We start from the raw sequence: 22,834 nt of genomic DNA, 5'->3' as shown, positions 1-22,834 counted from the left end.
CGAGATGGCCGTGCCATCTAGTGACGAGGGTGAGTGGGCCTTCCCCCCAGCTTGTCGTCTTATCGCCCAAACAAACTGATGCGTTGCCTATTGGCTGCATGAGCTGCGGCTAGGTCCGCCTTGTGTGACTTGCATGCGTGGAAAGACGCCGGTGCTTCAAAAAGCATCCATGTGTGACAAGGGCCTTACACGGTTTCCGAATTTAAAAATGTGCATTATAGATCCCATTTGAACATGCCCGTGCGATATATATAGTGTGCAGGGGTACGTGTTTCCAAATTGTTTGGGTTGAGCTCGAACTTTCCAGACTAGGCTGCGGGATTGTTTTCTGTGCGCTCCTCTCCTCTTCTCTTCTCTGCTCTGCTTCCTCACCATCGCCATTTTACAAGCAGCACACACACGCGCACACGCCTGAGCACCACATCGACTAGCAGGCCGCCATGTCCATTGTAGCCGCACAGGCAAGTCCCTTCTCTCTCTCTCTCTCTCTCTCTCTCTCTCTCTCTCTCTCTCGTATTGTTCTTTTGCCTGCATCAGTGATACCCAACGCCCATCTTCTCTTCACAGATGCAACTCCGCCGCCGATGGCTCTCCATGATGATGCAGCGTCGAGGTGGTGCTGTAGCGGCAGGCTCTCCATTCTCTGGTTTTGAAACCCCGTCTGTGCCCCGCTGCTTTGCAACCGCCACGCAGAAGTTCTTGGCCGACACGCACTTCCTCAGCAATGAGGAAATCAAGAAAAACGAAATAGGAGAGGCAAAACGACCTCCCGGGGCCGGCCCCGGCGAATTCTTGCACCAGCGCAAGCACTTTCCCAAGTAACTGAGCATTCGTGCAACTCGTAATCGCAATTGTCTATGTGCGCAAGTTTGTCATGCGTGTGCACACACAGATGTCCTTCACTCCATTGAACTTTTCTCATTGCTTTGTTTTCTTTTTCTGTTCAGGGAGCTCTTTACTTCAAGAGAGATGATGCCAGTGTACCCTTTGCTCTTCATGGTTTTTACCGCTTTTGTTATGGCGGTTGTGACGATGTATCGAGAGCTCGCCGAACACCCGACGCTTGTAGTTAAAAAGAAAGAGCGGCGAGAACACCCTGTGCCGGAGCTTGACGAGAGGGAAGGAGTCACGATGGTTGAGAAAGCACGCGATTTCTACAACCGTAGCCCGTTTCGGAGAGTGGCATTTGGACCAGAGTGGATAAAGGAGGTCAATGCCAAGTTCTTTCATCAGCCTCCAAAGCTGCCAGGGGGTGACAAGCTGCGGGAGACCGAGCCGGCCGAACCGGTACACTCATAGGAGGCTTCCGGACTACATGCCATGATGTGTCCTTCAAAAGAAGCTGAAGGTATGCACAGGGAATGAGAAATGAAGCTTTATGAAATACAATGTTGTATATAGCTACCCTTGTTTTTATTGGGTGCTTTAGAAGTGAGGTATTTCACTGTATAAATACAATGTCTTTGTTGTAGTTAGTGCTCTATATGTGGGGTTCTTGTATTGGGATGCACTTTTAGCTTTCTAAACTTAAATTTTTGGTTTTAAGGCTTTTACTAGTTCTTTTTTCCCTTTCCACATATATGATTCATAGTTGTAATTAGTCACTTTTTGAAATTATTGTGCCTCATGCATGGTCACATGTGCACTAGTTGTAATTTTTCTTTTATGCAACTGTGCAAGGCCTTTTGTAACTATGCCGATTTTGGCATAGTTGCATCATTAACATCTTACTAATAACTATGCTTCGTGTGACCACATCGTGAGTTCGTTTTCCCTTTGCTTAATTGTGCAATATCTTACTTCCACTGCTCCTTTTGTCAGATTGCATAGAAGTTTATTTTGTTGTGAGAATTGTTCTCTAAGAACCGTCTATTCGTACGGAGATCTAGAGAGGGCATATGGTGTCACAAATGCAGTATACATTGGATGTGTTAAAATAGTGTATGGTAAAGCTTGTGAAGTATGCACATTTTGTTCATTGTGAAGTAGGTGCATTGTAAGTGGTTGAAAGAGCCTCTCTAGGAGCTTTTACCAACCTCGAGTGATGTAAGTTATCCTTTACCCACACACAATGTTATGTAGGGGTATTAGAGCTATTTGGAGGTAAAAAAGGAGGGCCTTTTTAGAGGACAGGGAAAATAGTGCATGTCCGATAGGGGGAGGTGGCCAACGTTATGTTGGATATTTTTCAAAAATCATTTGGAAATTGCAAAACAAATCTTAGATTTGCAGTATTAGTGTAAAATTACTTGTTTTTCACTGAAAAGCGAGTGATATGGGCCCGGAAAGAAGATTTGGATAGTTGTAGAAGGATTTTGAAAGGAAAGGGTAAATGTCTAGCATAGGTGTTCTTGAACCTACTTCCTCTTCCCGACTTTCCTCTTTTTCTCACCATCTTCATCACCTTTGTCTTGAAGTGAGCTTAACTCACCTCCACTCCTCACTCTCGTCCACATGTCACCCTTTCCTACCTCATCTTCTATCTAGATGGTCTATTCTCTTATCATTGCGTCCATTTCTCTTGCTGAAGATAGATGGATAGAAGTTCTCTAAAGGATATTTGATGTTTATGTAGCCACACAAAAGGAAGAGTAATCACGGTAAAAGTGTCTCAATTGGACATGGAAGGGAAAATTCATTGCGTGAAGAATTAGCAAGGTAAGAAAACAATTAAACAAGTCCTAGGGTAGCATGTATACATGCACAAGTAGCGGCCATGACAAAGTGCTCCCACCTCATAAGTCAAAACGGTAATTGTTTTTTTATGCTCAATGTTCAAATTGCACATGATTTTAATTTCAACATGTTCTATAGAGAAGATTCATGTTTGTTTGAGATATTCAATGCTTAAGACTCTGTGTATCCTTTATGTTTACTTCCTACACATGTTTATCCCTCCTTGATGTTTATTATGTCCTTTTGGTATGGTAGACAACACTACATTGGTGGAATCCTTTTGCCTATGGACCAAGAGTTTGCAAGCTTGGAGCACAACGAAATTATGGACATTGAGGTATTGGACAAGGTAGACTTTCTTGTAACTATTATAAGTCTACGGCAAGAGAACACTTTAAATCAACTTTGAATGGATATATAGGAAGAGTCACCACATATGTTATTGGCGGAGTTCTAAGTTTGTGCACAATGGAAAGCACGTGATGACGAGATGGGAGTTGCAAATTAAGTGTAAGAGGCTTGAAGGCAGTAGAGTGCGTATTGCCTCAGAGATTTATGCCCATTGGTATGTTTCCATAGGGCGATGGCCTCCTTTTTGGTTTTACCGTTGGCAAGCTACAATCATTCTGTTTTTGTAATCAAAACACCTGTGATGGTATTTACAATGACTATCTATTGAAGAGCATCTTTTTATATCAAGCTTTTCTATGGACTACATTTTTTTGATCCAAGATTCAACACAAACATGAGAGTACAACACAAATTTCCATTAAAAAAAATTCCAACAATACTCATGAATAATCTTTTTTAAAATTATTATGCCATACGAAGTTTGCTAAATCCCCATTATAATTATTTGACTTCCAAAGAACTAGTATGAGTACCTAAAGGTAGTCTTCTTGTGCATCAACATTAAAACCTTGTATTACAAGTGTTGTGGCTACAGGATTGTATTTTCCCTTCTCTTTATGTTCATCGAGTAAGAGTTGCAGGGATCCATTGGGTGTGGAATATGCAGGAAAGCTTTTGTGTACATTTGGGCATAAGGTAGACGAGGATCCTCATACTCGGGGTCCTCATAACAATATGAGCGATCCAACACAATTTGGAAGTAACTCTCGTCAAGATTTCTTGTAAACTCCATGAGATTGAGTACACCTTGGAGGTTTCTTCCTTGCATGGATGACCATTATCTACCTTAAAGCATTTGAAAACAAAGCTAAAGAATCTTTTAACCCTAGACTGCAACATACTGTCCCTCACACAAAACCAATTTGGCACTAGCATAGGATGGGAAAGGTATGGGCCGCTCCAAAAGGATCCCATTAACATCCCCAATATAATCAATCTCTATGCATAAACATAAAAGTACACGTCATAAATACAACTCCTGCAAGCTAAAAACGTTACAACTTAAAGTTACAAGACTCATGGAACACTATAAAATTCAGGAGTTATATACACTTTCTAGAGAGTCAAAAAGGATTTTAGTAGATGAAGGTTCTCCAAGTACGATATAAGCTTTGTTTACAAGAACATGTTTGGTGGATTACCATCATACTCTAAAGAGCATATAAATGTGTTCTCTCCATTGCATGTGCACTTGTCTGGCGTGACAAAAATTAGTAGTGTGTTCAGAGGATCATATGATCCTTCCAAATTGGCAAAAGGTTTGGTGAATAGAGGATCAGAGGGCTCCTTTTTGTTGGCTCCTAGAATAGAAATGCATTTTGCTTGATCATACACAAACCTTAAAATGTCTAGCTTGATAACAACATACTTGCACACCACTTCTAGTAGGAAATAGAGGTCTTTTGACATCATGGACATGTTGGAAAATAGGGCGTAGTTAAGTAGATAATTGAGTAGATTACTTAATGGAGAGAGAGAATTTTCACACATGAGAGATTAGAGAGAGAGAGAGAGAGAGAGAGAGAGAGAGAGAGAGCACACGATATATGTGGTTCACCCAATGTGGGCTACGTCCACGGGAAAGCATCCACTCATTGGCTTTAATACTTCAAATAAGAAATATGCTACAAAGGGATTATATCCTTTTGAAGCTCCCGCCTTACTTCACTCTCACCACCTCATACATCAACATCACAATGCACCACAATGCTTCACAATCCGTTTTTGTGTGTAAAAGTGGCCTCCTTTTATAGGCCAAAAGGGCTGCACTCTCTCATGAGAGGCAACCATGTGTAGCCTCCCTTCTTTTGACAAGTCTGACTTGGACTCTCCAATACGTCCATGTGTGGCTGCCCTTGAGAAGACAATTCCATCTTGTAATCGTCCACCTACCACTACCATTGACTACCGGCCACCAGCCAACCGACCGGTCGTTTTTTGACCACTTTTCGATCGACGTCCGGTCATGATATTCCGGCAAAAAGACTCACCGTGGAAAATTGATTTTCGGGGAGTGATTTTTCTTCAGGCACTATGGTTTCTCCTCATAATGGGGGCCTTACAAATGTGTGTTTTTAACACAAAAGATTACAAGGGGTAAACCAAGATCCATACTTAACAATCTCCCACTTGGAGATTGATCTCCAAACCAAACGTGTGACTGCTTTCTATCATGGCTTCTTATCCTTGAATACAGACTGAAGTTGAGCAAAAGATCAACTTTTCCTTGTTGACCACCTTTGTAAACATGTCTGCAAGATTTTCACTTGTATGCATCTTTCCTAGCTTTAGTTGTCCCTCTTCCAAAAGAGTGCGTATGAAGTGATATCTCACCTCAATGTGATTTTTTCTTGAATGAAAGACTGAGTTCTTTGCAAGATAGCACTTTGGCTATCACTGTACAAGACACAATTGTCTTGCTTGTATCCAAGCTCCTCTAAGAATCTGTGAAGCCACATAATTTCTTTGCTTGCCTCTATCATTTCTACATACTCTGCTTCTGTGGTAGAAAGTGAGACCACTTTCTGCAGCTTTGAAGCCCAGCTTACTGTTGTGCCTCCAACCGTGAAGACATAGCCAGTAGTGCTCCTTCAAGTATCTTTGTCACCTGCCACATCTGCATCAGCATACCTTGCAAAAAAATATCAGTTTCTCCAAAACACAAAGCATTTGTTGTTGTCCCTTTTAGATACCTAAGTATCCAATTCACAGCTTGCCAATGTTCTTTACCTGGATTTTCCATGAACCTACTTACAACTCCAATGCATGTGCAATGTCTGGCCTTGTCTAGGTAGACCATAGCATACATAAAAGAACCTACTGTTGCAGCATATGGAACTTTAGACATATAGGCTATCTCTTCTTGTGTCTTTGGACACATATCCTTGGTTAGTTTAAAATGACCAGCCAAAGGTGTAGAAATCGATTTTGCATCTTGCATTGCAAACCTTTCTAACACCTTCTTGATGTCACGTGACACATCCAACCCTATGTGTCCGTGGACAAGCTACACCATAACAGGGTTTCCGTCAAGTCGAGTCGGTTTAGATTAGAAGTGATCTGGCACTTTTGTGAGTCTATTCGTAGACCGTGCATGCCCAATCACTTAGTGTAGATGCATATCCTCTAGTTGCACACTGCATAAACATAAGCATTTCCATCAGATTCCATCAGAGTCAGTTTGGGCATTTTTCAAGTGACTTTATCCCATTTTTCCCTATTTTTGACATTTTTCACTTATTTATTAAGTGACTTTTGTTGGGAACTCAGTAGGGCAAATTGGGTAAGTTAATATATAAGCAAACCCAAGTTAGCACAATAGGGAAGATGAGCAAGGAGCATAGCAGGCTACCAAGCAACAGCTGTTTCCTCCCTCTCTCAGCAAGACCCTCCCCAAGCCATCTTGGCGAGGCCACCTCCCATCGCCATCAAGCCTATCCTTTCCTTGGCGTTTTCCCAAGCTTCAGCCATCGCCTACAAGCTCCATCCCCTGGTGTTTTCCCCCCCTTCAGGCAGCCGAAATCCCCAGCATTTTTGGATTGCCAACAAGCAAGAGAAACTAGCGTTTTACATCATCCCTTCAGCCTTGACAAATGCAGCCATTGACAGAGTTTTACAACAAGGAATTCAGCCCAACAAAACGCATCTTTGCCTGCAAGTCATGATCGTTTTCAGCCTACGATAACAGCAACAAAAACGCAGCCAGAACCTTGCATGATCAGCGTTTTTATCAGCTCAAAACCCCTTGCCTAAACAAGGGACTTTTAGCCACCTGACGCACCCCCAAGATCACCCAGAACCTCAGCAATTCCCCCCTTGTGAGCAGCAGATAGAAGAGGACCCGATTCAGCCCTCAATTCATCATCGTCGTCATGGACATAGTCCCCATTTGCATCAGTCCATGCATCATCATTGTACACCTTTGTGCAATCAAAGTTAGACCACTCTCGCCGATGAGAGTGGGGCCTTCGGAGAAGGGTTTTACAACCTCTTGGGTGTCGTATCTCTTTTCTCTCCTTCTCTCAGTCTCATACACTTGCACGCACAATATCGACTCACTTTGTTCGTGATCACATCACTCTCCATAAAGACGGAAGGCTCTCTCCTTCCCTAAGAACTAAAAGGAACCTTGCGCAAATAAAGATCACTAATCTTGAGAAAATACAACATTCATTCCGTTGTACCTAACATTGGTATACAAGCTTTGAAAGTGTTCTGCATTACTCAAGGAAAGAACCACAAGAACCACAAGAGTTTTTTTTTGCTTGTTGCGGTCGCACGAACCCAAGTTCGCTTGGGCCTGTCGATTTCTAATCGTGTTTTGTTGAAGAGTGACATGAATCCCAAGAAAGAAGGGCTTGTCCAGCCTCCCCTTGTGTCTCTTTTCACTCATTGAGAGCGGATCGTGCACTTAGCGCCGGCCAATCGACGTGAGGTGGGAAAAAGAAACCTTGGTGTGAGCTCAAGGCCGCCAAGGGGTGCGCCCGCAGAAAAGAGTAGAACTCGGGTGAAGAGAAGATCCTTCTCCAACGCGATTTGCAAGTGAAAGAACACCTCAAGATCCTCAAGAACCCAAGAACCAAGACCCTCAAGAACCAAGTTCCTCGTGAACTTAAGAACCAAAGATCCTAGTACATGGTCGTCACCCGAAGCGGAATGGATACTTCGCATACAGGTGATGAGCATGAGAGAGGCAACGAAGGATTCTCCCCACCAGGAGATTTTTCCAACCCTCCCCCTTCGCCATCTACACCACGAGTTGTTCAAACTCCTATGGAGATGATGGTCAAGTCAATGATGGACATGATGCTGGCACAACAAGAAATGACTCGCCTTAGGATGGAACGAAATGAAAGAAATGCACTACAACAACAAGAAGTGACTCGCCTTACCATAGAAGCAAATTGAGTAGCGCTGGCACAACAAGAAGCCAATCTCCTTGCTTTCGAACGCGAGCGCGATGAACGAAATGAACGAAAAGCAAAAAGGGAGGCCGAGCGTGAAGCTCAAAGGGAGGTACGCACTCAAGAATTTATTTCCCAAGTTCTAGCCTCGAAGACCAAACCACCCAAAGATCGTGGGAATTCATCAAGTGGCGCAAGCCACGATACGGATTCCAACCATCCAGTCACAGAGAAGTTGACTTTCAGTAAGTATGACGGTAAGATGGATGCTACGGTTATTCATTCTTGGTTGCATCAATTTAATGCTTATTTTGCGACAACTAAGAAACAGGAAATAGCAAAGTTTTGACGGCAACTATGTACCTTGCCGGTTATTCATTCTTGGTTGCATCAATTTAATGCTTATTTTGTGACAACTAAGAAGACAGGAAATAGCAAAGTTTTGACGGCAGCTATGTACCTTGCCGGTGATGCCATCAATTGGTACCACGCATGGCAAGAGGCACAGCTAGCCGCGCACCTAGAGGCAGCCGAGAGATTCATGCCTCTTTCCTTTGATTGGGCCGATTTCCAAGACAAGCTCAAGGCGCGGTTTATGCCACCTCAGTATCTCGCACGATTGAAGAACGATTGGCGCTCTCTCAAGCAAAATGCTATGCTGGTTATATCTTTTTCTAATCGTGTTTTGCAGCTAGGCACTCAATTACGAATCGGATGATGAGCGCAAAGAGGCTTTTCTCTTTGGATTGGCCGAGTATATCAAGTACGATGTCGAGGTGCCCGATCCAATCAATCTCAACAAGGCGGTAGCGATTGCTCTCGCCCAGGAGATGAAGCACAACAAGGGAAAACCTAAGGAGAACAAGACTTCCACAAGTACCGCGCAGGATACTCAGAACCCTCAGAACGGTAAGAATGATAACTCTTCTAACCAATCTTCCAACAATCTCTCATCAAAGAATTCTTCCAATGAATCTAAGGGTAAGGCTAACACAATTGCTAAACCTAAGCTTACTCCAGATGAAAAGGTAGCACAAGGAATTGTAGGAGGATACATCACGTCGGAAGAACAAAGCACTTATTCTAAGGAAGGTCGTTGTTTTCATTGTCACATTAAGGGTCACATAAAAAGAACATGTCCTAAGCTTGAATCGAATGAATCTAAAGAACCCACAACACCCACTTCCTCTTTCAATGCAATAAATGATAACACGAGGGTGCCCCAAGTTTCTCAGGACCCTCCCATTGATGAATCTCTCATTAAATGTTATGGTCGTACGTCGGGGCACCGTTTTGTCCTATTGTTTGACCTAGGTAGTATGCATGATGTGATCAGTTTCTCTCTTGTTGAGAGAGCCCGCCTCGAAGTTAGTCCGAGATCTCCTATCGAGGTCTCTGGCTTTCATCCCGGTATGGACGCTCTCATCACGGAGGAGTTCCTTGATGTGTTGTTTGCAATTCAACAGACTGCCTTCACTAGAAGATTTGTTGTTTCTCTTCTCTCAGGATGTGATATGATTTTGGGCATTTGATGGTTTCGTGAGACTAACGCTCTCATTGATTTTGTGGCTAACACTTTAACTCTCAATGCCCAAAGCGATTCTCCTATTGTCATTAATGGAGAGGATATTGCTCATTCTCCATCCCTCATTGCTAATATGCAAGACAAGATTGAAAGGATTCGGGCTAAGGAGACTCTCTCAGTCTCTTTTTCTCCACAGCATGACACACAGAACTTGCATGATTATGAGAAGTATGATGATTTGAATGATAATGATTTGCATGATGATTTGGATGGAAAAGACAAGCATGATGAATGGCATGAAGATGATGTGATTGTTCACAAGACTGATGTGTTAGTGGATTTTTTTCCTAGCAAAGCTAACCTCGTTGTAGATTTGATCAATCACGAAGGATCGATCTTGGCTTTCGAGTCGAGGTCCAAAGAACCCCCACAGGACGATTCGATCATTCAAAACGAACCGATCTTGGCTCTTGAGCCTAGGTCCAAAGAACCATCACAGGGAGTATTATGTGTTCGCATGATTGATACACACGCATTGTTCGAATGTTTCATTCATGATCATTTCTTGTATTTTAGTTAGCATCGTTATGTGATCCCTTTTCCTAGGCATAACATATTGCATGTTGAGCGCGTTTCTCTCATGGATGAGCACGAATGTATGCGGATTGTTCATGAAAAGCTGAAAAGTTTGTATGTCAGGAGGTCACATTCCATGCCTCTTCCTTAGCATGACACAGTTTCCGAAAGAGCACATGAAAGTATGAGCACCAAGCATGGGTATTTCCGTTGTGAATTGCCACAGTTGATGCCTCTAGATCTTAAGAGAAAGATTCGAGCGCATTGTTTGCATGTGTTTGATGAACAGGTTGTCACTCCGTCTCTATGTTCAATCGACATTGCATACACAGTCTTTAGAGAAGCTGACAATATTTTTTTCCTTCACTTTACATGGCATGGGTATGTTCATGGTTTTGTGTTGGAGATGGTTTCAGGAATTTTCAGCCATGGAGATTCTCGAAGACGGAAGAAGACGGACTCTAGACGAAGTTGAAGCATCGAAGGAGTCACAAAAGACTTTGTGTCGCTTTCGGCGTGGCCAAAAGAAGCAAGCGTTGCAGACCTTTATGAAGTTCAAGTACCGCACGACCCACACATCAGAGTGGGCCGGCGACGAGTCCCTTCCAGGATTCCGGATGTTGTTGGTGATCTCCCTTGACGCCATACAGTTCGGTACCAGTACCTCACTTTGAAAGGGACGGGATGTCACCCTATGTGTACGTGGACAAGCTACACCATAACAGGGTTTCCGTCAAGTCGAGTCGGTTTAGATTAGAAGTGATCTGGCACTTTTGTGAGTCTATTCGTAGACCGTGCATGCCCAGTCACTCAGTGTAGATGCATATCCTATGGTTGCACACTGCATAAGCATAAGCATTTCCATCAGATTCCACCAGAGTCAGTTTGGGGATTTTTCAAGTGACTTTATCCCATTTTTTTCTATTTTTGACATTTTTCACTTATTTATTAAGTGACTTTTGTTGGGAACTCAGTAGGGCAAATTGGGTAAGTTAATATATAAGCAAACCCAAGTTAGCACAATAGGGCAAATGAGCAAGGAGCACAACACGCTACCAAGCAACAGGTGTTCCCTCCCTCTCTCAGCAAGACCCTCCCCAAGCCATCTTGGTGAGGCCACCTCCCATCGCCATCAAGTCTATCCTTTCCTTGGCGTTTTCCCAAGCTTCAGCCATCGCCTACAAGCTCCATCCCCTAGCGTTTTTCCCCCCTTCAAGGAGTTCAAATCCCCAGCTATTTTGGATCGCCAACAAGCAGCAGAAACCAACGTTTTACATCAGCCCTTTAGCCTTGAAAAACGCAGCCATTGACAGGGTTTTACAACAGGGAATTCAGCCCAACAAAACGCAGCTTTGCCTACAAAGTCATCAGCGTTTTCAGCCTACGATAACAACAACAAAAACATAGCCAGAACCTTGGATGATTAGCGTTTTTATCAGCCCAAAACCCCTTGCCTAAACCAGGGATATTCAGCCACCTAACGCACCCCCAAGATCACCCAAAACCTAAGCAATTCCCCCCTTGTGGAAAACAGATAGAAGAGGACATAGTCCCCGTTTGCATCAGTCCATACATCATCGTCGTCATCGACATAGTCCCCGTTTGCATCAGTCCATGCATCATCATTGTACACCTTTGTGCAATCAAAGTTAGACCACTCTCGCCGACGAGAGTGGGGCCTTCGGAGGAGGGTTTTACAACCTGTCGGGTGTCATATCTCTTTTCTCTCCTTCTCTCAGTCTCATACACTTGCACGCACAATATCCACTCACTTTGTTCGTGATCACAACACTCTCCATAAAGACGGAAGGCTCTCTCCTTCCCTAAGAACTAAAAGGAACCTTGAGCAAATAAAGATCAGTAATCTTGAGAAAATACAACATTCATTCCGCTGCACCTAACACTTGATTTAATCCTCTTGCGATAGCTTTACTGTCTTCTTCGTCGTGTCCCTTGATATCTTCATATTGAGTATCTTCTTTGAAGCACCTAAATCTTTCATTGAAAAAGATTTAGATAGCTCCTCTTGTAGGTCTTTGATGTCCTGCATGTTAGCACTTGCAATCGACATTCGCCAACATACAACATTAGGATGGTGAACTTCCCATTTTCCAAATTCTTTGTGTAGACGAAGTGATTTGAGTTGCATCTTGTGAATCTGTGTTCCAACATCCATCAATCAAACTTCAAGTACTAGTGTTTGATGCTTTCTTTAGACCATACAAGCTTTTCTTTAATCTACAAACCATTTTCTCTTTACCTTTTACTTCATACCCCTTTGGTTAAAGCATGTAAATTTCCTCCTCTAAGTCACCATGAGGGAATGTCATATTTACATCCATTTTCTCAAGATTTAAATCATGAGCAGTAACAAGGCTTAAGACAAACCTAAATTGAGTTCATTTTTACAACAGGAGAAAATGTTTCATTGAAGTCAATACCTTTCTTTTGAGAAAACCCTTTTACCACAAGCCTAGACTTGTACCTTTTCTTCCCACCGTATTCTTACTTTATCTTATACACCCATTTATTTTACAAAGCCCGTTGACCTTTAGACAACTCAACCAACTCCCATGTTTGGTTGTGATGTTATGAGTCCATCTCCACTTGCATGCTTTTCATCCATTCTTCTTTCAATTTGTGATGCATAGCTTCTTTGTATGATTTCGGCTCTCCAGAATCTAAGTTCAAGAGGTGGTTGAAGGAAGGAACGAACCTTTCTGGAGGTCTACTTTCTCTTGTAGATCTTCGAGGAATAGGTAGAGGCTCCTCATTTGATTGATGTTGTTGTACGTTGTCATCGTTTGCACTTCTTGAGTCTTCACCGTCCTCAAGCTCCATGTACTCATCACATGTCTTTTGTTTGTTTTCTTTCTAAGTAATCTTTGTACATATTTTTTTCGTTGAAAATTACATCCCTACTTCTAAAGATTTTATCATCTTCAGGATTCCATAGGCGATACCTAAAGTCATCTTCTCCATAGCCAATGAAGAAACACTTTTTGGACTTTGCATCTAGATTTGACCTTAGGCTTCTATCTATGTGCATGACAACCTCGCACCCAGACACTTTGAGAAATGTATAATTCACCAGTTTACCTGTCCATGTCTCTTCTAAAACTCCCCCATCCAATACCGTTGAGGGTGACCGGTTGATTAAGTACACAAACCTACTTACTGCTTCCGCCCAAAGCTCAAGCGATAAGCCTGCATGTAGCCGCATGCTTCGTGTTCGCTCCACCATTGTTTTGTTCATCCTTTCTGAAATGCCATTTTGTTGGGGTGTCCTTGGGGTTGTCCTTTGCCTCCGAATGCCATTGCTAGCACAAAAGCTTTCAAAAGCTTTGCTGCAATATTCGCCTCCATTGTTGGATCTGAGGCATTTAACCTTGGTACCTGCTTCATTCTCCACAAAGGCTTTCCACCTTTGAAGTATGGAAAATACATCGAACTTTTTCTTCATTAAATAAACCCATGTTTTCCTAGTAGCATCATTTATAAACATAATACAATGAGCCACCACTGTGATGGTGTACTTGCAGGATCCCAAACATTAGAATGAACCACTTCAAGTTTTTATTTTTTTTTCTTTCATTTCCTAATTTGTGAAATTTTACCCTCTTTTGTTTACCGTAAACACAATCTTCACAGAACTCTAAGTCCACTTATTTCAAATCCTTCAAATTTATTTGTTTGAAGGATTTTCATTCCTTTGGCATTCATATGCCCAAGCCAGTAGTGCCACACCGCATTGTTGACTTCTGTAGGTATTGCACAAGTTGAAGATTGTGTGGCAGTACACAAGTAAAGTGTACCAACCTTTTCTCCTTGGCAACCACCAAAGGTCCCTTTGAGATCTTCAACCTTTTGTTTTCGAATGAAATGTTGTGACCTTCATCGTCCAATTGTCATGTAGAGATCAAATTCTTGCGAAGAGAAGGAACATGCTTAATATCTTTAAGCTTCCATTCTTTTCCATTGACACTTTTGACACAAACTATACCTTTGCTGACAATTTTGCAAGCTTCATCGTCTCCCAAGTATACATATCCAAAATTACCTTTGGTGTAATCTTGGAAATGCTGCTTGTGCAATGTTGCATGGAATGAATCACCGAAATCTACTATCGAGGAATTAGACACATTGTCTAATGAGAGAATTAAAGCATCTTGCTCAACTTTACCTGCCACATTGGCCTCCGATGTTGGCTTGTTGTCTTGAGACTCCGACTCCTTCTTCTTCTTAGACTAGCAATCCTTCTTAACGTGGCCCTTCTTGCCGCAGTTCCAACATTCAAGAACTGACTTTGTGCGTGACTTGCTCTACCTTGAGCGATTACGACCCTTTTGGTTTTTTAGGCCTTCTTCTTGTTTTCACTAACAATGCAGCGCTTGATGATTCACTTGTGTTTCTCGTTTGCATTTCCTTGCTTTGGAGAACGCCCACAACATCATCAAACTTAAGAGTATTTGTGCAGGAAATAGAGTTACTTACAGCCATCACAAGGTTGTCTCAACTATCCGTTAGAGGCGATAGTATAAGGAGAGCTCGCACTTCATCATCGAAATTGATTTTCACCAATCGAAATTGACTTACGTTGGTGTTAAATTCATTTAGGTGTTCTGCAACTGAACCATTTTTTGCCATCTTTAGATTGAACATGCGCTTCATGAGAAATACCTTATTGGATGCCGATGGTTTCTCGTAGAGGCTGTCAAGTGACTTCATTAAGTCCTTCATGGTCTTCATCTCCAAAATCTTGAAGGCCACCGTTGATGCCAACCTTAACCGGATTGTTCCTAATGCCTTTCGGTCAAGGACAATCTATGCTTCATTTGACATCGTTTTGGGCTTCTTTGCAAGACCGCCTAGTGGCAAATAAAGGTCCTTCTGGTAGAGATAGTCTTCAATCTGCATCTTCTAGTGTTGGTAGTTCTTGCCGTTGAACTTCTCGATCTTGAGCTTCCCTTCCTCTGCCATTACTCCCACTCAATTCAAGGAATCTTTTCCTTGAGATACTTTAGCTATGAGCAAAACTTGCATCTGATACCAGTTTTTAGAAAATAGGGCGTAGATAAGTAGATAATTGAGTAGATAACTTAATGGAGAGAGATCATTTTCACACATAAGAGATTATAGAGAAGAGAGAGAGAGAGAGAGAGAGAGAGAGAGAGAGAGAGCACGATATACGCGGTTCACCCAATGTGGGCTACGTCCATGGGAAAGCAGCCACTCAATGGCTTTAGTACTTCAAACAAGACGTATGTTACAAAGGGATTATATCCTTTTGGAGCTCCCGCCTTGCTTCACTCTCACCACCTCACACATCAGCTTCACAATGCACCACAATGCTTCACAATCCGTTTTTGTGTGTAGAAGTGGCCTCCTTTTATAGGCCAAAAGGGCTGCCCTCTCTCATGAGAGGTAGCTGTGTGTCGCCGCTCTTGTGTTCACAAGTCCGATGTGGACTCTCCAATGCGCCTACATGTGGCCCCCCTTGAGAAGACAAGTCCATCTTGAAATCGTCCATCGGCCATCGGCCATTGAGTACTGGCCACCGACCAATCGATCGGTCATTTTTTGACCACTTTTCGGCCGTCGTCCGGCCATGATATTTTGGCAAAAAAAAATTCTGTGGCCGTGGAAATTTTGGTTTTCGATAAGTGATTTTTCTTCATGCACGATGGCTTCTCCTCATAACGGGGGCCTTACAAATGTGCATTTTAACACAAAAAATTACAAGGGGTAAATCAAGGTCCATACTTAATAAGAGGACCATATCCCAACTTGAAATTATTTTAGCATGAAGCACAAAAACTCGCCTAGGAATGGGTGACGCAGGAGTGTTCTCCCACCCACGAGTTTCTTGTTGGCCTTGGCATTAGGAATGGGCGCAGTAGGAGTGTTCTCCCACCCACAAGTTTCTTGTTGGCCTTGGCATTAGATGTGAAGAGCGAGAAGTCCCTCGTCAATAACAATCCATTGACGTCCCAAATGAGGAGTCTCTATGATAAATAAAATTATAAGGAAAAGGTGACACTTGACAGAATGAAAAAAAATTATTAAAAATTTTTCATACTTCAATCATATATGCAACTCGTACCAGAATAGGATTCCATGGCACTTGACTAGGAAGTTGGTCCTTGGTCTCTGCCTCCATATTGGTAATGTTATTGCTCACAATAATATCCTCTTAGGCCCCCGATATGGTTGTGTCCCACCTCTTGCCTGTTGTTCTCCTCTGTCTCCTTCTCCTCCTCCTGTCTCTTTGTCTCCTCCATTATTTTCTTCCCTTCCTTGGTCTTTGCTGGAATTAGGGTTGCAGAGAAACGCACACCACTTGGAGAAGATGAAGGAAGCTCAAGGCACACAACTAAGAGTATATTACTTAGTGTGCAATGGAAAGTTAGATAGCCCTAGAATGAATGGGCGGATATACAATGCACGGGGAAAAAAACCTTTTAAAGTTAGATATACCTAGAATGAATGGGCGGATATACAATGCACGGGGAGAAAAACCTCTTAAAGAGGGAAAAAATGCCCCGGTGTAAAGAGCTGGAGTCAAAGATTATGCATGAGGAAGATGATATAGACACTTTCCTTGTTGGTGTCAAGGATATCAATGAGCAACTTATTTCTGCAGGTGAAGTCATTTCAGACAGTTCCCTTGTGCAAACTGTTCTTGATGCCTTACCAGATTCTTACGAGATGCTTGCTAGTACTTGGAGACTTATGACCCAAGGAAATCCTGAAGTTGTCAAGTTTGATGCATTTTGCACATTGCTGTTGCAAGAGTCACTTTCCAAAAAAAACATGACTAGACAATGTGCAATTGAGAAGACTTTTATTGCTGCTCAAAGAAAGGGTGGTAATAACAATGCAACCATTTCTTATGGTTCTTTTGCGAGTGGAAAATCTGGCAGCAATTCGTCTGGAAATTTTGGTGATAAGGGCAAAAACAAGATGTGTTGCCATTATTGTAAAGCTAATGATCACTTGATCAAGCAATGTCCTAAGTTGAAGGCCAAAGAGACTAAGAAGAAAGAGGGTGGTTCCATTGCAAATGCTGGTTCCAGTACAAATGCAGCCATTGTTGAGTCGTCCGTGAAAGGAGACTGTGATGCTGATGTTGATACAGATGAGCTTTAAGTGCAGAGTGCACTTACAATCCAATTGTCCATGATGCGTGTATGTCAGTTGTTGCAGATTCACACGTGTGGTATTTCGATAGTGGTGCTACAAAGCACATTACCTCACATTGTGAATTATTCACCTCTCTCGAGTCTGTCCCTCATGGAAATTCAGTCACTTGTGCCAGCAATGCCTCTTATCCTGTTCAAGGAGTTGGTGAGATTGTGCTTACCTCCTACAAATGGCAGTTCCTTCACACTTGTTGATGCACTTTATGTACTTGGAATCAAGAAGAATATTTTGTCTATATCTGCACTTGCTAGACTTGGACTTGTACTCAAATTTGTGGATGACATATACACAGTTCATGATCTCAGTTTTGGTGATGAAATTGTTGCATCTGGCCTTTCGTGTCGTGGGTTGTATAAGCTCACTTTGTATGACAAGTGTGGACAAAATTTTGCAGATGCAGTTGCAGATTCAAGGGATGTTTCAGATGCAAAACTTTGGCATGCACACTTTGGGCATCTGAATTTTGGCAGTTTGATGTGTTTGCAAAAATCTGATATGGTTGCTTCTTTGCCGCCTCTTGAAGCACATGTTACACATGTTTGTGAAGGCCATATTTTGGGTAAAATGCAGCGTTCTAAGTTTCCAAAGGATGTTTTAGTTAGGGCCACATGCAGGTTGCAACTTGTGCATAGTGATGTTTGTGGGCCCATGCAAACTTCGTCCTTGGGAAATTATCTTTACTTCGTGACTTTCATTCATGATTACTCCAGGCCTGCATGGGTTTTCCGCTTAAAGCGAAGTCCAAAGTTTTTATGTGCTTCAAACAATTTGTGGCTATGGATGAAAATGTCTTGAAATGTACTATGGGCACCCTCCGTTCCGATCGAGGGGGGGAGTATATGTCTCATGAATTTAATGCATTTCTGGCTAGTCGTGGGATAAAACACCAATGTACAGTGCCTTATACACCTCAGAAAAATGGTGTTGCTGAGAGGAAAAACAGGTCACTTACAGAAATGGCATGATGTATGGTCAAAATTCAAGCTTTGCGGCATTCTTTTTGGCTCGAGTCCATCATGTGTGTCGCTTATGTACTGAACAGGTGTCCTACAAAAGCCTTGCAGTCTATTACTCCATATGAAGCATGGCATGATAGAAAGCCTTCTATTGAGCACATGCGTGTTTTTGGTTGTTTGGCACATGCTTTGGTGCCACAAACACAGTGCAGAAAATTGGATGATAAGCCTGTCAAATGTATTTTTGTTGGTTATAGTGCTGAAAGCAAAGGTTACAGGTTGTATCATTCACAAACAAAGCGTATTCTGGTTTCACGGGATGTTGTGTTTGGGGAAGATTTTGTTCAGCCCTTGCTGTCATGTACTAGCGATAGTAATGTAAGCTCACATGACATTTATGACACGTGTTGCCTCTTTTCAGTGGTGGAAATACAAATGTAAATTTTAATGAGGCAAATGTACAGCCTATTCTTGAAAATGTTACAGATCAGCCTATTACTAATGTAGATGTACATGATGTACTTGATGAGGAAAGGGCTGAAAATGAGCAGGCTATAGGTATGCCAAAATGGCTGGTGCATACTTTGCTGTGTGATTGTTAGGCCAAGGGCTAGAGGGCACGGCCTGACCTAGGGGCGTGGACAGGGGATCCAGTTAGGGCAAAGGGCCATGGGCCCTCCTATAAAAGGTTGGTTGGGAAAAGGATCCAACATTCAGTCTCCCTGTGGTCTTTCACTGGTATCAGAGCTTGGTGTGGAGGAAGGAACTATGGAGGAAGGGGGAAGGTATTGCATGGTGTTGCATGTGTGATCTCTCTCTCTCTCTCTCTCTCTCTCTCTCTCTCTCTCTCTCTCTCTCTCTCTCTCTCTCTCTCTCTCTCTCTCTCTCTCTCTCTCTCTCTCTCTCTCTCTCGTTCCCATGGCGGGCATGGCCTCTTGGTTCAAGGAGAAGGGACTGTCAGTCAACAGGGCGCGGGCACGAACCCTTATCTGGAGAGGAGAGACTGTCAAAGCTGTGAAGATGAAGGGGCGGGCATCAACCCTAACGAGGGGAGGGTGTTGGGGGGCGACTTGCTCCAAAATGCTTGGTGTTGAGCTCCATGGAATTGCCATGAGCCACTGAGGAATTCTTGTCACTGGCCCATGGGTGGCAGGGCGACGCAGTCAGCATTCTCTCTCTCGTGCTCCCTGCACAGCAGGTGTCAAGCCTGCCATGGCCAATTATAGGGCCTTTTCTTTTTCCCTTCATTTCAAACTTGCATGCCCAAGGCCATAGGCCTTAGGGCAATATGTTTGCACAAGGGAGGGTACCTATGAACAAGGTCCTCCCCTCTCTTGGAGTGTTGTCAGTCGACCTCGGTACTCGACATGCCATAGCGTTGCACACAACAATCGTCGATGCAACAAGAATCACATTTCAAACCCTTTTGAATCACGCCAGCACTTCCAGATGCAGTACAGTTTTGATTATCTCCAACCAAACAACATTGCATGACAGCTTGGTTTTTGCCCGGATTTGCAGTTGCGGGTGTAATTAGCATGGCTAATTATTGTCGTCTGGTGGTGCCTCTGAGGATTATGCATTCACAACAGGGGAGTAATCCAAGACTATGGCCTCACGCATACGACAAGACTACGAGCCACTACATTGGATTTGTGGATGCTACGACATGCATTATCGTAAGAGTCGGTAAGCAAGTTTCTTTAAAGGTTTTACGTCCTAAATTCATGGAATTTTGCAGGTCTCCCCGTATTTCAAGCATGGCAAGTAAAGGTTGCCTTTGTTCAGCGAGGGCAAAGTACAACAATTCATTCTTTTTATATTTTTGCCCTGAACATTGGCACATGTACTTTATACCAAGGGTAGCATCCAAAGTTGGGCTACTAAGCTATATCATGCATTAGCATGTGGATGCTAAAGCATGGAAACTCGAAAATGTTTTGGCATCTCCAAAAGATCGGCACGGCCGATTGCTAGACTTGCTGCAAAGGTACTCCGCATCGCCGACCACTTGGCATGGACAACCATTTGTTGCAGATTGAGAATCCAATATGAGTTTCTCAATATGCATATTCAGGATTTTCCATTTTTATAGAGCATGGCTGCTCGGTACACTATTTTGTTTCACATCCATCGATCAAGACACATCTATCTGGTCAAGGACAACATTAATCAAGCAATGTGGGTATGAGGTACATATCCTGCAATTATTTTTTCGTTTTTTCAATACATTGCACACTTCGACAAGGTCGATTATCTGTGAATGCTCGACACGGTCGACTTTCTTTTGCTATGCCATTGTGAATGGGCAAGGGTATATGTTAGCTATGCGCACCAGAACTCCATGAGTACTTATGTGAAACACGGCTTTGTGGTTTCCACAATTTGGAATATGCTCTTAGCATACGAACTTGGGAACACTTGCCAAGATGTCTACACGTTTTTACATCCCACGAGGGTGTATATGATACATATGCTAACTCGCTCGAGCAGTACATATAGCTATGAGCTAGATTTGAGCAAATTTCCAAAAACCTTAATTACATTACATAAGATCTCTCTGTGCTACAAAGCAAAGTGATTTGACAGACTCTATTTCGAAGCTGCTGTACACAACAAAGTGTTTTTCCACATTTCATATTAAGCAAGGCTTCTCTTATGTGCCCAGGTATTATCGATTGACTTTTGATCAATGATAATGACACACATCTTTAGCACTATGTGGATATAAGCTCACAGACAACGTTGCACTGTGATGTATCCATCCCAGTGTCATTGTGCACGCACATATACCAACGGCTCACATGGTTGAGGCTGTCATTGAAGCCAAGGGCTTATTATTATATTTCTTGCTTTGTATGCATGGCATACTAGTACGATGGACGTACAACATCCATCATTGCATACGTTTTCGCTATAACATTAACCACTCTGTTAAGGACAAGGTAAGTGTCAAATTTCTCCACCCTTTTTTATGTTTAATCACAAGCAAAGTTCCATACACATGAACCCTAATACAGTCACGTTCACATACATGGTAAGTTGATCAAGATGTGACTTACGATACCTCTCTCCTACGAGGGCGTGGTACAAGTACATTGTCGTATGCTTATAGGATATGCTAAGACACATACATGGTTTGCATTGGGTCACATGTGAATCATGATTTTTCCTCATCCCAACATTCTCTCTTTCTCTCTCTTTCCAACTACTTTGCAGGAAAGGTGGAACTAGGCATGCTTTTATTGACATCTTTCTATGTCAATATGGTAATCGGAAGGGCTAAGAGCCAACAGGACGGACTAAGCGCCATTTATTGCCACCTTGTTTGGAATGTCTAAGTGCCATCTATTTGTAATCCAGCAGTGATTTCTGTCAAGATCAAACAATTCTATTTCGTTGAGTACCCTTTGATTCTAATGGACAAGCAAGTGTCTTACCATTAGCGATTTTTGGGGCATTATTTTAACCCTACACACTTTACGTGTGAAGATCAAGTTGAGTTTTTGAACATCTTAAACTCGTACGAGCTTATCTCTACCAAGGTGTATAGATGAAGCCAACATTTGGGACAACACAGCTCTTCACAACAACCCAAGATTATGGATTTTTGGGTCTTGAGACGATCCAAGGGTGAATACGATTCAAACTTGAGTGGATCTTCTATTTTATCTATAGCACTACGAGTGTTTATACGAGTACAATTTTGGGGTAAGACCGAGCTCGTGATTACTCAATCACTTATTAAAGTGTTGCTGGTCACTTCTTAGAACCATCACACTTGCACTTTCAAGAAAAGAAGTTCATAAGCTGCCAAAGGGTAGTGGGTAATTTCAACTTCCAAAGTTGACTTCAGCTATTGTTGGTTGCTAGTTGAGCAATTTTCCTACAAAAGTCTAACCACACGGTTTGATAATGTCGATTTTAATCGAGGGGTTTGGATTGCAAAGGCAACACCCATGGTTACATGTGCATACTACTTGCACATCACTATTTTTCAGTAAGAGCTCCTAGGCCCTTGCAGGTGGGAAATTTGGGCAGGTGCCTTTGACTACCAATAAGAGAACACTCTATTTAACATCCAGGTACGGAGTCTTACAAAACACTGAGCAAAACATTCCGAGCAAGTCAAAAAGCGAGCGAGTTCATGTAACATTTTTTTAGAAACATTATACAATGACCCCCCCACATAATTACACACAAAAAATCTCTCTCTCTCTCTCTCTCTCTCTCTCTCTCTCTCTCTCACACACACACACACAAGAACACACTCTCTCCCTATGGAGTGTTCTATAATTTAGTCTTCCTCTCTTTGTGCTTTTCTCTCTCTCTCTCTCTCTCTCTCTCTCTCTCTCACACACACACACACACACACAAAAGTAAAGATTCTTCTCTCATTTGAGAAGAGGTAAAGGAATAAGATTTACATTTAGCTAAATAGGAACAAAATTCAAAACTCTCTCAAGCTCCACGCGCCGGCGCGTGGTGCTTGAGGGAGTTTTGTTTTGATTTTCTCTTTTGGAAAAAAGACAAGTGAAAGGCGTCGTTCCGCAAAAGATTAGAAAAAAGTAAGCTTTTAAAGG

The 22,834-nt window shown here is 42.5% G+C and overlaps 2 protein-coding genes across 2 annotated transcripts; both read left to right on the top strand.

The window, feature by feature from the left end:
* The first annotated feature begins 259 nt into the window (after positions 1 to 259).
* LOC147421292 (NFU1 iron-sulfur cluster protein) lies at positions 260 to 1,500 on the top strand. Its single transcript, XM_086504650.1, has 3 exons — positions 260 to 461; positions 568 to 818; positions 948 to 1,500. The coding sequence occupies exons 1-3, from the start codon at positions 441 to 443 to the stop codon at positions 1,297 to 1,299; spliced, it is 624 nt and encodes a 207-aa protein (XP_086360776.1). The 5' UTR covers positions 260 to 440; the 3' UTR covers positions 1,300 to 1,500.
* Positions 1,321 to 3,813, top strand: LOC147421291 (uncharacterized). Its single transcript, XM_086504651.1, has 4 exons — positions 1,321 to 1,348; positions 2,932 to 3,013; positions 3,098 to 3,241; positions 3,669 to 3,813. Exons 1-4 carry the CDS (start codon positions 1,321 to 1,323, stop codon positions 3,811 to 3,813), a joined length of 399 nt encoding a protein of 132 aa, XP_086360777.1.
* Positions 3,814 to 22,834: the final 19,021 nt, after the last annotated feature.

The sequence above is a fragment of the Adiantum capillus-veneris genome, chromosome 28 (genome assembly GCF_014529385.1).
Source record: "Adiantum capillus-veneris isolate H3 chromosome 28, ASM1452938v2, whole genome shotgun sequence".
NCBI lineage: Eukaryota > Viridiplantae > Streptophyta > Polypodiopsida > Polypodiales > Pteridaceae > Adiantum > Adiantum capillus-veneris.
This window is presented reverse-complemented; position numbering and strand designations above follow the sequence as displayed.